At 40.3% G+C, this 18,521-nt stretch overlaps 1 protein-coding gene across 1 annotated transcript in view; it reads right to left on the minus strand.

The window, feature by feature from the left end:
* DNAJC3 (DnaJ heat shock protein family (Hsp40) member C3) overlaps nucleotides 1-18,521 on the minus strand; it is an 84,455-nt gene that overhangs the window by 42,633 nt on the left and 23,301 nt on the right. The window contains exons 3-4 of the mRNA XM_066234168.1: nucleotides 13,644-13,768; nucleotides 7,211-7,285 (exon numbers count right to left, since the gene is read on the minus strand). Coding sequence (XP_066090265.1) covers nucleotides 7,211-7,285; nucleotides 13,644-13,768 — 200 coding nt within the window. The remainder of the gene's footprint in view (nucleotides 1-7,210; nucleotides 7,286-13,643; nucleotides 13,769-18,521) is intronic.

The raw sequence follows: 18,521 nt of genomic DNA on the forward strand, positions 1-18,521 counted from the left end.
AATGTTCTGCACTATGTAGAACTCATACACATGTTGGAGTCCTGGGCATATTCTGTAGGAATAGCCTTCAAAGGATACATACAAACAATTACTAATTACAGTACAAGCATAATGCTACAGTGCTTAAGAGTGTACGTTCTGGCCCTGGCCGGTTGGCTCAGCAGTAGAGCGTCGGCCCAGCCTGTAGAAGTCCCGGGTTCGATTCCCGGCCAGGGCACACAGGAGAAGCGCCCATCTGCTTCTCTACCCTTCCTCCTCCCCTTCCTCTGTCTCTCTCTTCCCTTCCCACAGCAAAGGCTCCATTGGAGCAAAGTTAGCTTGGGTGCTAAGGATGTCTCCATGGCCTCCACCTCAGGTGCCATGAAAGGCTCCAGTTGCAGCAGAGCAATGGCCCAGATGGGCCAAGCACTGCTCCCTGGTGGGAATGCCGGCTGGATCCCAGTTGGGCGCATAGCGGAGTCTGTCTGTCTGCTGCCCTCTACTTCTCACTTCGGAGAAATACAAAAAAAAAAAAAAAAAAAAAAAAGGAGTGTATGTTCTAAATTCTTAAAACCTAGTTGCTTACTAGTGGTGTAACCTTGGGCAAGTTACACCTCTCTAAACCTCACTTTCCTCTGCTGTAAAATGAGAGTACAGTAGTCTCTCCCTTATCTGAGAAAGATACATTTCAAGACCCCAGGGGATACCTGAAATCACAGAAGTACAGAACCCTATATATACTACGTTTCTTCCCATACACACATACCTATGATAAAGTTTACTACTTCTCTTTGGCATATCTGAATCACCAGTATCACTACTTGTGCACGTTAGGGACAATTAAGTGAAATAAGGGTTACTTGAGCACAAACATTGCAATACCTGCACAGTTTACCTGATAAGCAAGGTGGCTATTAAATAACTAACAGGCAGGCAGTGCATACAGTGCGGATACACAGGACAGAGGGATGATTCCCAGTCTGGCTGGGACACTACTCAGACTGTCACACAATTTAGAACCTATGAATTGTTTATTTCTGGAATTTTCTATTTAATATTTTCAGACCACAGTTGATGTAAGTAAAAACCACAGAAAGTGAAACCACAGATGAAGGGGGAGTAATTACCACTATACCACAACCCAGATGTGAAACAATGATTAAGTAAAAGAATCTATGAAACCCCTGAATGCTGTTAACCAGGACTGAATGAATTACAAAGGCCTAAAACCTCAACCTATACCTTGTTCCAAAACATTTTTTTCTTCGAAATTTGTTGTATACAATTTTACAAAAAGAAAGAGTTATATAAGCTTTAAATAATTGCCAGTTTATACCAATCTAGTACAAATAAAAGTTTTCTGTAATAATAAGTAACAGTTACACAAAATTTTATTTTGCCTTTTAACTGACTTTATTGTGTACATATAGGTCTATAAAGCAACAACATCCATAAATTATGTTTTTTTAATCTTAGTGAGAGAAGGGGAAGCAGAGAGGGACTCCTGTATGCACCCCGACTGGGATCCACCAGGCAAGCCCACCAGGGGGTGATGCTTGGCCCATCCGGGCGTTTTTGTTGTTGTTTGGGGGGTTTTTAAGCACCTGAGGCAGCATCCATGGAGCCATCCTCAGCCCCTAGAGCCTAGGCTGCAGGAGGGGAGGAGGGAAGAGAGGAGAGGAGAGGAGAGGAAACAAAAGAGAGAGAAGCGGGGGAGGGGTGGAGAAGCAGATGGGTGATTCTCCTGTGTGCCCAGACCGGGAATTGAACCCATGACAGTCACACGCCAGCCAGGGTCCATAAATTAACTCTTGTTAATGAATATAATTTTTTCATATTGACATAACATTCTCTAATAGTTTCCAAAACAAATGGAGTTCCAAGAGGTATCTTTGGCCAAATGTTTTTCTTTCATAATACTCAAGATTTTTCTGCAAAGTTCCATCTATATTTGCAATGTTTACATAACAGTATTACATGACTGGAAACATTTCATTCAAGTCCCATCAACATTAGGGTCTATATTATTTATTTATTTTTGCTAAACTTAACAGATAGTGGTCCTTCTAAATATATATTTCTAATGTTTACCTGTACACTTAGGCAATATTGGAGATACTGGCTTTGGATTTGTATCTGAGTTGTTCACCCAATAATATTCTTCTATCATTTATTTGTCCAATAGAATGTAGGTTCTTTTTTTTCTTTTTCTTTTTTCTTTTTTTTTTTTTTTACAGAGACAGAGAGTCAGAGAAAGGAACAGATAGAAACAGACAGGAAGGGAGAGAGATGAGAAGCATCAATTCTTCTGTGGCACCTTAGTTGTTCAGTGATTGCTTTCTCATATGTGCCTTGACCAGGGGGCTACAGCAGGGCGAGCAACCCCTTGCTCAAGCCAGCAACCATGGGGTCATGTCTATGATCCCACACTCAAGCCAGTGACTCCATGCTCAAGCTGGTGAGCCCACACTCAAGCTAGATGAGCCTGGACTCAAGCCAGCGACTTGGGGTTTCAAACTTGGGTCCTCCGCGTCCCAGTTCGACACTCTATCCATTGCGCCATTGCCTAGTCAGAACGTAGGTTCTTAATGCTTAAAAATTTAATACATTTTATATAGGTTAACTGATAAGTTCTTCTCAATATTCCTATTCCATAATCCTATCTCCCCCTCTGCCACCCATACCCTTAAGACACTGTACTTACTATTCCTATAAAAGGAAACATATGTGAGATTTTCTAAATTTATTTTAAGTGAAGAGAGGAAATAGTGAGACAGATTCCCACATGCACCTCAACTAGGATCCACCGGCAACCCCATCTGGGGGCGATGTTCAAGTACCCAGCTATTCTTAATGCCTGAGGCTAATGTGCTCCAATGGAGCTATCCTCAACTCCTTGGGCCAGGCTCAAGCCAACGAGCTGTGGGAGAGAGAGAGGAGGGAGAGAGGGAGAGGGGGAAGAGGGGGAGAAGGAGAGAAAGAGGAGAGAGAGAAGGAGAGAAAGAGGAGAGAAGAGAGAAGAATGGAGAAGCAGATGGTCACTTCTCCTGTGTACCCTGATGGGACTTGAACCTGGGACATCCACATGCCAGGCGGACGCTCTACCACTGAGCCAACTGGCCAGGGCAATAACTATTTTTAAGGGTGCAAAAGCAATTCAATTAATGAAGGAGAGCTTCTTCAAAATGTGGTGCTACAACAACGAGACATCCAGAGGCAAAACCTCAATCTAAACGTCATACTTTATATGAAAATTAACTAAAAATTGATTACAAACAACATAAACATAAAACATAAAACTTATAGAAGATAACATAGGAGAAAGTCTATGAAACCTTAGGTTTGGTAAAGTTCTTAGACAAGATACCAATACACGATCCACAGAAAAGAAAATCAATAAACTGGACATCATTAAAATTGAAAATAGGCCCTGGCCAGTTGGCTCAGTGGTAGAGCGTCGGCCTGGCGTGCAGAAGTCCTGGGTTCGATTCCCGGCCAGGGCACACAGGAGAAGTGCCCATCTGCTTCTCCACCTCTCCCCCTCTCCTTCCTCTCTGTCTCTCTCTTCCCCTCCTGCAGCTGAGGCTCCATTGGAGCAAAGATGGCCCGGGCGCTGGGGATGGCTCCTTGGCCTCTGCCCCAGGAGCTAGAGTGGCTCTGGTTGCAACAGAGCGATGCCCCGGAGGGGCAAAGCATCGCCCCCTGGTGGGCAAAGCATCGCCCCCTGGTGGGCGTGCCAGGTGGATCCCGGTCGGGCGCATGCGGGAGTCTGTCTGACTGTCTCTCCCCGTTTCTAGCTTCAGAAAAAAAAAAGAAAAAGAAAAAATTGAAAATAGCTTTGCTCTCTGAAAGACTCTGTGAAAGGATGACAAGACGAGTATAGACTGGCAGAAAATATTTGCAAACTACGTATGTGATAAACTATCTAAAATATATAAAGAACTTCCAAAATACAATAGTAAAAAAACAAACAATCCAATTAGAACACAGGCAAAGACATGAATAAACATCATACCAAAAAGGATTTATAAGTGGCAAATAAGCATATGAAAAGATCATTAGCCTACAATGCACTATTACTACTTCTCAGAATGGGTAAAATAAAAAATAGTGACAACACCAAATATTGGCAAGGATGCAGAGGAATGGAAAATGGCTCAGTCACTTTGGAAAGCAATTTGGTGGTTTCTTATAAAACTAAACATATAATTACACCCCAGAAATTGTACTCCTGAGCATTTATTCACCCCAGAAAAAAGAGGATTTATGTTTATACTATAACCTGTATGCAAAAGTGCATAGTGGTTTTATTCGTAATAGCCAAAAAGAGGAAACAATGCAAATGTCAATCAATTAATGAATGAGTAACTAAAACGTGTCATACACATACTATGGAAAACTCAGCAATTAAAAGGAACAACCTAAGTAATATCTACAACATCTGGATGAATCCCCAAGGAAGTATGCTGAGGCGAAAAAAGTCACTTCCAAAAGGTTACATACATTCAAGTCCATGTATACAACATTTTAAAATTATCAAAATTCAAACAATGAATAACAAATTAGTGATTGCTAGGAGTATGGATGAGGTGCTGAACAAATATGGAAGAGAACTCAGTGTGGTTATAAAAGGTCAACCATAAAAGGAGGAATATCCTCCTGGCAATAAACTATTCAATACCTTGACTGTGGTGACAGATACAGAAATACACACAGAAATGAATACTATAAAACAGTGAAAACATAATTGGACTCGTAGATTGTATCAATATCAATATCCCGGTTTTATTTTGTACTACAGTTTTAAAAATGTTAGCACTGGGGCAACTTGGTATTGGGTAAAGGGTATAAAAAATCTCAGGTAATTATAATTTCATGGGAATCTAAATTATCTCAATAAGACTTTAAATTCAAAATTAAATACTCAATACAGATGCATAGTTTCATAGAACAGGGGTCGGGAACCTTTTTGGCTGAGAGAGCCATGAACACCACATATTTTAAAATGTAATTCCATGAGAGCCATACAACGACCCGTGAACGTTATGCATTATCCAATAAAAATTTGGTGTTGTCCTGGAGGACAGCTGTGATTGGCTCCAGCCACCCGCAACCATGAACATGAGCGCTAGGAAATGAATGGATTGTAATACATGAGAATGTTTTATATTTTTAACATTATTATTTTTTTTATTAAAGATTTGTCTGCGAGCCAGATGCAGCCATCAAAAGAGCCACATCTGGCTCACGAGCCATAGGTTCCCGACCATCATAGAAGAATCCAATAACAATAATAGCAAGAGATGACTGCCAGAGAATAATCTGAGTGTGCAAAGTCACATGAAAGTTCCCCGTCTTGTTTCTGGGAGGTTTTAGTATTGGTCACAGAAAAGGCATTAATTAAGTTAAACCATACCCAAAGTTCCAAAAAGATACACCCAATGTCCACTAAAGATTAATATATGATAAAGCTTTATTCTAAATAGTGTTATTTCTAAAAGACTACTCAAATTGGTGATTGAAAAAAATTCTAAGTAAAAGATTTAAGGATTTGTTAAAAAGAAAAAAAATACATTCTTACATTTTATCATTTATTCATTTGACAAAAAAAAAATTTTTTTTTTAGTATTTTTCCAAAGTGAGAAGCGGGGAGGCAGTCAGACTCCCAACTCCCACATGCGCTCAACCAGGATCCACCCAGCATGCCCACCAGGGGGGCAATGCTCTGCCCATCTGGGGCCTTGCTCTGTTGCGCCTGGAGCCATTCTAGTGCCTGAGGCAGAGGTCATGTAACAGTCCTCAGCGCCTGGGCTAACTTCGCTCCAATGGAGCCTTGGCTGCGGGAGGGGAAGAGAGAGACAGAGAGGAAGGAGAGGGGAGGGGGGAGAAGCAGATGGGCGCTTCTCCTGTATGCCCTGACCTGGAATCTAACCGGGGACTTCCACACGCCGGGCCAATGCTCTACTGCTGAACCAACTGGCCAGGTCTCCATTTGACAACTTTATACAACACTTGCTATACACAAAGGACTGAGCTAGGGGAAGATATACTCCCAGCACCATCACCTCTCTACCACCTGGCCTTCAGCCTGCTCTCAAGCATCTTCCAAGTAGTAAGGAAGATTAGAGAAACAGAAAATGACACCCAATGTTATTGAGACCATGAAACAGCTTCTGATTCAAAACAATTAAGTTTAATATTTTCTAGATTTTTCTGCATATGACTGAGTATTGTGACAAAGGTTATGGAAATGCCAGAAATTTTGTTTTCATAGTGGTTATCAGTATGGTAACTAAGCATTTTAATAAGCTAAAAAAATGCAAATAATGAACAACAGATTTTACATATATGCCCTTTCTAAACTATTCCAGAAACAAGTCCAAGTAGAACAAAGATACAGGTCTTAAAACAAGCCTACTAAAGGCATAAAGACATTGGGCCAACCATCTCTCTCCAAATCATCTTTCAGGTTATACCCTCTTCAATTACATATTCTCTGTAACATTCCCGCAACAAATCCAAAACATTTACACTCTTTCTAGACAGAAATCAGATACTTTATTTAACACTAGATATATACTGCCTAGAAAAAAAATAAATGTTTGTTAAATAAAACAAATAAATGAATGAATGAAGTGGGAATGTGGAGTTCTCTGTTCTCTTCACCCAGTTTCCTACGTTTTCATCTCTGCCCTACTGGTACAGGATTTTTAGCATAATAATACCACAAAGCTAGTTATGAAAGGCTGCCAACATTAGCAAATAAAAGGTCTGTTTATCATAGAGGCTCTGGATTCTCTGCCATCTTGACCAAAATTCTCACCAACACTTCATACTTTATAGCATAGCCATATAGGTAACTGCAAAATTTCCTATTCAGAATGTTTCATTACTCCTTTCAAATCAAATAAAGGGCTTCCCAAATAGCTAGAGGTCTTTTAGAATAGCTTAGCTGACACCTCTAGAGTTTCATAGAAGACACAAATGAGCACATGAGCTACATAAACTGAGTTAGGATTCTATATGTACTCCATGGACTTTACCTCCCAACTATTAAAGTGATTCTTTGATGTCAATCACTAAATATTAATTCAGGAACTGTGATTCTTATATATACAAATCAAATTATTTTCCCTTTTAGCTATAAAATTATTAAATGTCTTTGTATAAAATATAAATCTAGTATGTTCACTCAAAATAACACATAGAGCCATATACAAATTGAACTTACCACTTTTTTAAAATCATCTTCTGCTTCATCAAGTTTTCCTTGTTTGAGTAATAAGTGACCTCTCTGTAGTCTTGCCTAGGAAAAAACAAGGGTGTGCTGAGTACTACTTATTTCTAAATTTTCTTTAAACACAAAGAATAAAACTAAATAGGCTAGTAAATTATTAATAAAATATTTATTTTCCAATAAATATTAGAAAAATATTGGCACTCTAAAAATACTTTCTAGAACCAATTACGATGTATAAATTTTGATAAAGTACGCTTACTTGAAAATACTTTCTGCTATCCCCAAAAAAGTTGAAAATGTATCCACACAAAACCTTGTACATGAATTTCACAGAAACAGCTAAGAAGTGGAAACAATCCAAATTCCCATCAACTTATAAATCAATAAGCAAATGTGATCTATCCATACAATGGAATTATTAATCAGCCGTGAAAAGGAATCAAGTACTGACACATACTACAACATGAACCTGAATACATTATGGTAAGTGAAAGAAGTCAGACACAAACGGCTACATATTGTATGGTTTCGTTTATGTGAAACATCCAAAATCTATAGAGATGAAAAATAAATGGTTGCCAGGGGCTAGGGAAGAAACGAGAATGACCATTAATGGGTACATTATTTTTTAGGTGGTAAAAATGTTCTGGAACTAGACAGTGGTAATACTTGCACAACCCTGTGAATATACACAGTGCCCAATTTAGGATGGTTCGGTTTGACTTACAATTTTTTTACTTCACTATGGTGCAAAGGCGACAGGCATTAGTAGAGACTGAATTCTGCTTTCATCTTCTCCCGAGCTAGCACTCGTAGTGCGACACTCTCTCGTGATGCTCGGGAGCAGCAGGGGGTCTCAGTTCCCAGTCAGCCAACAATCGAGGGTAAACCACCGATTCTCTACAGTGCACTATGCTGCAAGGGTTTTTAGGCTATCGTGTTTTGTGTTTTGCACCCCATCATGTCCACAAAGTGCCCATCTGTGTACCAGTGTGCTTTCAGCTGTGTATGTTAATGGTGAGTACCCATATAACCATTCCATTTTCCCTTTCATTATATAGTGAAATACATGAGAACTGACTAACGTCAGGGCAGGGGCTGGAGGGGCAGAGGAGGGGCAGTTCTCTCCCAAGAAGCGCTGTCAGGCACCATTGTTCCTCTGTGAAGAATTCCTCCCACCCAGCTAGTCCGGCACAGGCGGGCACCAACTCTGTGCTTTCCATTAACCTGGCTAACACCATTCACCCAGCTCTGGTGATTCCCTAAGATCACACCCAACTCAATCACCCAGCCCTACCCCTTCCAGTGCCTCATCCATACATATGGCCTGTCTCAGCTCATTCTGCAAACTTCCCCAAATCTCTCAAAGGTCCACAATACCCCAACAAGCACTAACAGGCCTCACTGTGACTTGTAGCTCTTGCTATGTGACCCCAAGTCCAAAACAACCAGTCTTAACTTGCATCGTGACTCCCATCAGGGGGCCCCAGCCTGGCATATGAGGCGGCTAGTGTTGACCTAGAATGTAGCTCCAACTAAAAGGCCACAAGCCTGTCACAAGTGGCAGCTGGACTCAGCTCACATTATAGTGCTCATCAAAAAGGCCCAAGCCCCGTACCTCCAAGCCCAGCACAAGAGGCAGCTGACCTTGGCCTGTAGCAGAGTCCCTCCCAAAAGGCTGCAAACCTAACAAATTTAATGGCCAGCTTCGGACCACCTCCAGTCTACTCCAGAACCAACGCATCCAAAGGGCAGCCTCAGCTAGGACCAAAGCCCCCGCTAAAGTGCCTTCACACTACATGGGGTCACTCCCTGCACAACAGCTTGTCTGCTGTAGTCACGGCCCGCCCTCACAGCCAATCAGTCTGAGGGTCAACTCCACCCACCAGCATACCAGCAGCAATCAAGGCTCAACTGAAACAGGAGGGCATATATAACCCACACAGAGGATTAGGAGCAAGGCCAGAATGTCTGCTTTCACCACCTTTATTTAACATAGTACCATAAGTCCTAGCCAGAGCAATCAGATAAGGAAAAGAAATAAAAGGCATCCAAATTGAAAAGTACAACTGTCATTATTTGCAGATGACATGCAATATATAGAGAACACTAAAGATTTCACCAAAAACACTATTAGAACTAATAATGAGCCTGACCAGGTGGCGGTGCAGTGGATAGAGCATTGGACTAGGACGCAGAGGACCCAGGTTTAAAACCCAATGTCGCCAACTTGAGTGCAGGGTTGCTGGCTTGAACGTGGAATCAAAAACATGACCCCATGGTTGCTGGCTTAAGCCCAAAGGTCACTGGCTTGAAGCCCAGGGTGGCTAGCTTGAGCCCAAGGTCGCTGGCTTGAACAAGGGATCACTGTGCCCCCACCCTCCAGTCAAGACACATATGAGAAAGCAATCAGTGAACAACTAAGGTGCCGTAACAAAAAATAGATGCTTCTCATCTCTCTCCCTTCCATTGTGTCTATCCCTATCTGTCCCTTTCTCTGATTCTGTCAAAAAACAAACAAACAAAAAACTAATATTGAATTCATTAAGCAGGATACACAATGAATATTCAGAGATCAATTCCATTTTTATATAGCAATAATGACTATCAGAAAAAGAAATGAAGGAAACAATAGAATTTACAATTGCATCATAAAGAATAAACTATCTAGGAATTCAAGCAAGGAAGTAAAAGACCTCTACTTGGCAAACTGTAAGACACTGAAGAAGACACAAATAAATGGAAGGATACAGCATGCTCTTGCCGAGAAAGAATTAACATTGTTAAAATGTCCCTACTACTCAAAGAAATTTACAGATTCAATATAATTCCTATTAAAATACCAATGGCATTTTTCACAGAACTAGAATAAATAATTCAAAGATTTAATGGAACCATAAAAGCCCCCAGTAGCAAAAGCAATCTGAAGGAAAAAGAACAAAGTTTAAAGTATCATACTATCTGATATCAAACTATATACTACAAGACTATAGTAATCAAAACAGCATGGTACTAGCATAAAAACAGACCACAGCTCAATGGAACAGAACAGAGAGCCCCCAAATAAACCCACACCTATATAGTCAACTAATCTATGACAAAGAAGGCAAGAATATACAATGGGGTAACAACAGTTTCTTCAGTAAATGATGTTAGGAAAACTGAACAGATACATGCAAAAAATTAAACGATCACTTTCCAAAACAATATACAAAAATAAAATCAAAATGGGACTAAGACTTAAATATAAATCCTGAAACCATAAAACTTTTAGAGGAAAACATAGGCAGTAAACTCTATGACATTGTTATTGGAAATTTTTTTGGATATGTCGCCTCAAGCAAGGGAAACAAAAGAAAAAATAAACAAATGGGGCTATATCAAAATAAAATGTTTTTGCACAGTAAAGGAAACCATCATCAAAACAGAAAACAAGCTACCGAATAAAAGAAGATATTCACTAATGATACATCTGATAAGGGGTTAATATCCAAAATATGTAAGGAACTCAAACTCGAAAAAACAAACAATCTGATTAAAAAAAACAGCAGCTCTGAATAAGTATTTCTCCAGAGAGGACATACAGTTGGTCAACAAACATATGAAAAGATGCTCAACATCACTAATCATCAGGGAAACACAAATTAAAATCACATGGATCTATCACCTCAGAACTGTCAGAATGGCTATCATCTGTAAATCAACAAATGAGAGTTTGTAAGAATGTGAAGAAAAGGGAACTCGAGTGCACTCTTGATGGGATGGCAAATTGGTGTAGCCACTATGGAAAACAGTGTAAACAGAACTACCACCTGACCCAGGAAATCCACTTTTGGTATTTATCCAAAGAAACCTGTAACAGTACTTTGAAAAGATATATGCACCCTTATGTTCACTTCAGCACTATTTACAATAGTCAAGACACAGAAGCAGCTCAAGTGTCCATGGTGTATAATGGACAAATAAGACTTGGTACTTATTTATATATATATTGGAGTATTACTCAGCTATGAAAAAAAGAATGAAATACTCCCATCTGTGACAACATGAATGGACCCGGAGTCTGTTATGCTAAGTGAAAAAAAGTCAGAGAAAGACAAATACCATTTGATTTCAACTATATGTGGAATCTAAAAAACAAAATAAACAAACAGATACAGAAAACAAATAGATGTTTGCCGGATGGGAGGGTGGTTGGAGGGAAGGGTGAAAAATGTGAAAGGGATTACAGAAATATAAATTGCCAGTAATAAAAACAGTCGTGGGGATGTGGAATATAGCACAGCCATACTTTAAGAGGCAATAATATTGTAATAACTTTATATGGTGTCAACTGGATACTAGACTTACGAGGGTGAATTCTTTGTAAGGTATATAAATGTCTAATTTCTGTGTTATGCCTAAAACTAACATAATATTGTTTGTCAACTGTAATTTAAAAAATTAAAATAAAATTTTAAGAGAAATCACAGATATTCCACTAAAACTTATATATGAATTTTATGATATGTAAAATTTCCCTAATCCTCTGTTAAATACATCAATACATACAAAAAAGATATAAACCTATTTCAATATTAAAGGTTCCCAGCTAACAGCTACTGTAATACTAGGATAATGAGCTACTTAACCTTTGTGAAAGGTTGTGCTTAGTTGGGTAAAGTATGAGATTAAAGAAAATTAGGCACTTGGGAATTCCATCTTAAAATAGTAATATTTCAAACCAAACTCTTACCCATCTCAAATTCATTTTGCTATATGGCGGAATATAAACAATAAATGAGTTACTAAATTAATTCTGAAACCATCTAATTGGTCCTGTTATTTTAAGCCACAACAATGACCTGCCAATTGTCAAAATAAACCAGTAGACCAGGGGTCCCCAAACTACAGCCCATGGGCCGCATGCAGCCCCCTGAGGCCATTTATCCGGCCCCACTGCACTTCCAGAAGGGGCACCTCTTTCATTGGTGGTCAGTGAGAGGAGCTCAGGATGCATCTTGTGCTCCTGGAGTACTGTATGTGGCGACCTCGCTCACATACAGTACTTCCGGTGACGCGGGACGCATGCATCACAGCTCCGGAAGCGCGTCATATCACTTGTTACGGCTAGCAGTGACAAATACGGAACCGGACATTGACCATCTCATTAGCCAAAAGCAGGCCCATAGTTCCCACTGAAATACTGGTCAGTTTGTTGATTTGAATTTACTTGTTCTTTATTTTAAATATTGTATTTGTTCCAATTTTGTTTTTTTTACTTTAAAATAAGATATGTGCAGTGTGCATAGGGATTTGTTCATAGTTTTTTTATAGTCCGCCCTCCAGCGGTCTGAGGGACAGGGAACTGGCCCCCTGTGTAAAAAGTTTGGGGACTCCTGCAGTAGACTGTAAATTCCTCCACTTCTGAAGTCTGTGTGTTGGTTTCAGAGGAGAATACTATTTCAGCAGTGTCCTCACTACACACCACTGCTTAGTTGATTTATCCCCTTTTCTTTTTCTTCATTGTTCCTGCTACATGACAGCCTATAATTTAACAGCCTTTTAGTGAACTCATTTTTCAGCCTCACTTCTTGCCCTATACTTCTCCATCCTCCGCACAGAGGTCTTTTTATTGATTGACTGATTGATTGATTTTCTAAATGAGAGGAGAGGAGATAAGAGATACAGATTTCCGCATGTGCCCCAACCAGGATCCATCCAGCAACCCCAGTTTGGGGCTGATGCTTGAATCAACAGAGCTATCCTGAGCACCTGAGGCCATGCTCAGACCAACCAAGCTATCCTTAGTGCCTGGGAGGGGCTGACGCTTGAACCAATTGAGGCACTGGCTGCAAGAGAGAAAGATGGAGAAAAGAGAGAAAAGGGAGGGGAAAGAAGCAGATGGTGGCTTCTCATGTTTGCCCTGACCAGTGATCAAACCCCAGACATCCACATGTCAGGCTGACGCTCCATCCACTGAGCCACAGAGGTCTTTCTAAATCAGTGGTTTTCAGCCACTGGTTCACAGACCAGTGCCAGCCTACCAGAAATTTCATGGTGGTCCACATAAGAGTTAACCACCCTGATGCTTATGTGAAGATTATAGCGCCATCATGGTGGTTAACTCTTTCGTGGACCAGCATGAAATTTCTGGCAGACCTGCAGCAGTCTGTGAATCAGAGGATGAAAAGTACTATTCTAAATGACAAAGCAAACATCACTGCCAAGCTTCCAAAACTATCTAACGCACGCACTGCTCACCTTTCTCCCAGACCTTTGATGCCCGGGACTATGGAGGTCTCTCTTTGTCCAGTCCACTACATCACAGTGACTTTCTATATCCTCCAGCTATGCCCAACATGCCAATCTTCACCTTAAGAAACAAAATACCTCTTCCGAGTTCCCTTAAATCCTCCTTTAAAGAAAATTTAGATGCACTTACTGCAGTGAAATCCATCTTCAATTCAATCACTTTAGTTAAATCAGGAAGTGCTGCTTTCGACTTGCCCATAGCTAAAAAGACAGTAGCTCTCCGATAGTAAGCAACATAGTTATCTGGGTCACCATCTGAAAATTAAAATAATAAATATTAGCACTCAGTGATTTATTTAAAAAACCAAATTCTCTGAACAATATTAGAGTTTGCAATTCTATGAAGAAAAGTATTCCATCATTAATAATGAGTCGTGTTGCCTAACAAGATCACTGCAAATAAATCCAGAACAGGGGTTAGCAAGCTGTTGCCTCTGAACCAAATCCAATCCACAAAGTGAAGAATATTTTTATGGCTCTGGCCAGCTGGCTCAGTGGTAGAGCATCGGCCCGGTGTGTGGAGGTCCTGGGTTTGATTCTCGGCCAGGGCACACAGGAGAAGCGCCCATCTGCTTCTCCACCCCTCCCCCTCTCCTTCCTCTCTATCTCCCTCTTTCCCTCCCGCAGCCAAGGCTCCATTGGACCAAAGATGGCCCAGGTGCTGAGGATAACTCCATGGCCTCCATCTCAGGTACTAGAATGGCTCTGGTTGCAATGGAGCAATGCCCTAGATGGGCAGAACATTACCACCTGGTGGGCTTGCCGGGTGGATCCCGGTTGGGCACATGCGGGAGTCTGTCTCTCTGCTTCTCTACTTCTCACTTCAGAAAAATAAAAAAAAATAAAAAAATATTTTTCTATTTTTTTAAAAGTTGTAAAAAAATTAAATATTTTTAATATATTTTTTAATTTGTAAAAAAAATGAAAGAAAAATATGCAACAGAGACTGTATGGCTGCGAAGCCTAAAACATTTATTATCTGGCCCTTTAGAGCAGTGTTTTTCAACCAGTGCGCTGTGGCACACTAGTGTGCCGTGAGACATGGTCAGGTGTGAGTATAAATACATTTAAAAACTATACTACTAACTATATGTAATATGTATAATATGTACTGTGTTAGAGTGTCATTTTGTGTCATTTTGGTAGGTGGTGTGCCCCAGGATTTTGTAAATGTAAAAAATGTGCCGTGGCTCAAAAAAGGTTGAAAATCACTGCTTTAGAGTAAAAGTTTACTAGCCTCTAGCTTGAAATACTAATTGTATTCACTCATAACTTTGTCCTTACCGAAATTTTCCTAAGTGGAATACTGACTGAAAATGAGCCTTATTCACAGGATTTCAGAAAATTATAGATTTCCATTTAAATTGATATATTGAATGTACAATCTCTGTTCCCTCAAAAACTCCAACTAAAATGGTAGTGAAGAAACAGAGGAAGGAAAGAAAGAAGAAAATAAGTATATCTGATGAGGATTCCACTTCTGGGTATATGCCCAAAGGAATTAAAAGCAAAGTTTAAATAGATATTTGTATACCATGCTCACAGAAGCATTATTCACAACAGCCCAAGATAGAAAGCAAATGTGACATATACACACCATGGAATATTAATCTTTAGCCTTTTAAAAAATAATTACCTTCTGATATATGTATGCTACAATGCAAAGGAACCTTGAAGGCATTATCCTAATTGAAATAAGCCAGATACAAAAGGACTAATATTGTATGATTCCACTTCAATGAGGTACCTAGAATAGTCAATCTTATAGAAACAGAAATTAGAATGGTGGTTGCCAAGGGCTGGGAAGGAAAGGGGATCAGAAATGAATAACAGGCCCTAGCTGGGTAGCTCAGCTGGTTAGAACCCCATCCCAATACACCAAGGTTGTGGTTCAATCCCTCAATCAGAGCATATACAAGAAAGAATCAACCAATGAGTGCCTAAATTAAGTGTAACAGCAAGTCAATGTTTCTTTGTCTCTCTGTCTCTCTCTCTCTCTCTCTCCCTTTTTCTCTCTAGAGAAAAGGAATATGAAATAAAATCAGTAAGTAACAAAAGAAATTTTTTTATCAAAATGAAGAACAACTATTTATTCGGTACAGTGTCAGTTTGGGATGATGAAAAAGTTCTGGACATGGATGGAGGTGATAGTTTGCAACAATGTGAATGCACTTAATGCCACTGACCAATATGTTTAAAATGGTTAAATTGGGCCCTTGCCAGTTGGATTCATGGTAGAGCATTGGCCTGGCATGTGGATGTCCCGGGTTTGATTCCCAGTCAGGGCACACAGAAGTGACTATCTGCTTCTCAACCAGAGCGAGTGATGCCTGGCTCAAGCCAGCGACCTTGGGTTCAGGCCAGTGACCATGGGGTCATGTCTATGATCCCACACTCAAGCCAGCAACCCCACGCTCAAGCCAACGAGCCCGCACTCAGGCCAGATGAGCCCTCACTCAAGCCAGATAAGCCCGTGCTCAAGCTGGCAACCTCAGGGTCTCGAACCTAGGTACTCCTCATCCCAGTCCGATGCTCTATTCACTGTGCCACCGCAATCTTTTGAACTGGAATATGAGCTTTGTAAAGTCACTAGCACATTCTTCCTTTCCTTCTATCTAAATGTTAATAACAATGTCCATCCCCACTTCACAAGTGAGGTTTAAATGTCATGAGAAAACACCACATATTCGAGTGACATATATGTGGACATGATTTTGACATTTGATTTAGCAGAACTACATAAGGGTGATACTGGTTTTCTTACCAAGCAAATGACAAATACTATCATTTCAAACATGCCAACCATTTAATCTACTTTAGACATTCATTCATGCCAAATATACCTAAGATCTATCAAAGATAAAATCTTATACCCAAGAATTAATTTCAGAACCACAGAACATAAGACCATGCTGCAGAAATGAGAGGTGGGGCCATCTTCACACCTGCACTGCAGTCTTCTCTAATGATAAATTTCTAAACAAAACTTGTATCTGACTCTTTTGTGTGTGTGTGTTTGTTTTGTTTTTATAAATAAATTTTTATTTTAATGGGGTGAAATCAATAAATCAGGGTACATATATTCAAAGAAAACATGTCCAGGTTATCTTGTCATTCAATTCTGTTGCACACCCATCACCCAAAGAGAGACTGTCCTCCGTCACCTTCTATCTAGTTTTCTTTGTACCCCTCCCCCTCTCCCTCCTTCCCTCCCCTGTATCTGACTCTTCATTGCTTTAAAATAGATGCACTATTTAAGAAGACTATGTGAAAAGTGATAATCAACACTCTTCTTTAAATCATAATGTTTCTAACAGATCAAGAATATTTCCCAATAAGTTTCAGATCGTAAAACCCCTACCAATATTTATGTGCTGGATACAAAAAGTTTCAAACCACATTACTTACAGATCTGTACCACAAGGTAAAAACAATTATTTGTATGCTGTTTTAATAAAACTTTTATTGTGTAAAACTGTAATCATAAAACATACCACGCCCAAGTAATCTTCAAATGTACCAAGTAATTTTTCAAAAATATAAATGAAGGGTGTCACAACCATATATGTCTGGAACATTATAATAAAAACGATTTGTTGATACAATGCTGCTAGCCAAATTCTATTATAAACTTTAACATCAATTTCTAATCACAGATAAAGTTTAAGAAATAAAGTACATTACAAAATTTAGAAGTTGAGAGCTATAAACATTTTTATGAATGAATATTTAATGAACTTTTTATATAGTCAGTTTAAAGCAATGTTTTAAACATGGATGATATTTTACCACAAAAGATCAGTGTACATTTTGAAGCAGCTCTATGACCTACAGCAATAAGCATATATGACGTGTTAATCTAGAATTCATTGTTAGTTAAGAGTCTCCTGGCCCTGGCCAGTTAGCTCAGTGGTAGAGCGTCAGCCTGGTGTGCAGGAGTCCCAGGTTCAATTCCCGGCCAGGGAACACAGGAGAAGCCCATCTGCTTCTCCACCCCTCCCCCTCTCCTTCCTCTCTGTCTCTCTCTTCTCCTCCCACAGCCAAGGCTCCACTGGAGCAAAGTTGGCCCGGGCGCTGAGGATGGCTCTATGGCCTCTGCCTCAGGCACTAGAATGGCTCTGGTTACAACAGAGCCAGAGCGATGCCCCAGATGGGCAGAGCGTCACCCCCTGGTGGGCATGCCAGGTGGATCCCAGTCGGGCACATGCGGGAGTCTGTCTGACTGCCTCCCTGTTTCCAACTACAGAAAAATACAAAAAAAAAAAAAAAAAAAGAGTCTCCGACCAACTCATTGAGTTACCTGAAGCAGCCAATGAGACCACACTAAATTTGATGTTTGGTAAATAAGACAACTGAAATAGAGGATCTACACTTCTTTCCTGATAAATATGCATCTCCTAAGAGATTCAGTAAGCCACGACATAATATTACACCATCATTATCTATTATATATTGTTGTCATATATAAATTAAACTTTTATTTTCTACAGTTAGTTATGAACAATCAGTTTTACATAAAATAAAATGATGAATGTCTCACACCACACAGGTCTTCCTCAGAAATTATGTGTACCATTTGAAAATCACTGCTATTTGCCAAATTATAAAGAAAGTGACGGCCCTGGCTGGTTGGCTCAGCGGTAGAGTGTCGGCCTGGCGTGCGGGGGACCCGGGTTCGATTCCCGGCCAAGGCACATAGGAGAAGCGCCCATTTGCTTCTCCTCCCCCCCCCCTTCCTCTCTGTCTCTCTCTTCCCCTCCCGCAGCCAAGGCTCCATTGGAGAAAGGATGGCCCGGGCGCTGGGGATGGCTCCTTGGCCTCTGCCCCAGGTGCTAGAGTGGCTCTGGTCGCGGCAGAGCATCGCCCCCTGGTGGGCGGAGCATCGCCCCTGGTGGGCGTGCCAGGTGGATCCCTGTCGGGCGCATGCGGGAGTCTGTCTGACTGTCTCTCCCCGTTTCCAGCTTCAGAAAAATACAAAGGAAAAAAAAAAGTGATATTGCTTATTCAA

Source organism: Saccopteryx bilineata, chromosome 6 (genome assembly GCF_036850765.1).
Source record: "Saccopteryx bilineata isolate mSacBil1 chromosome 6, mSacBil1_pri_phased_curated, whole genome shotgun sequence".
NCBI lineage: Eukaryota > Metazoa > Chordata > Mammalia > Chiroptera > Emballonuridae > Saccopteryx > Saccopteryx bilineata.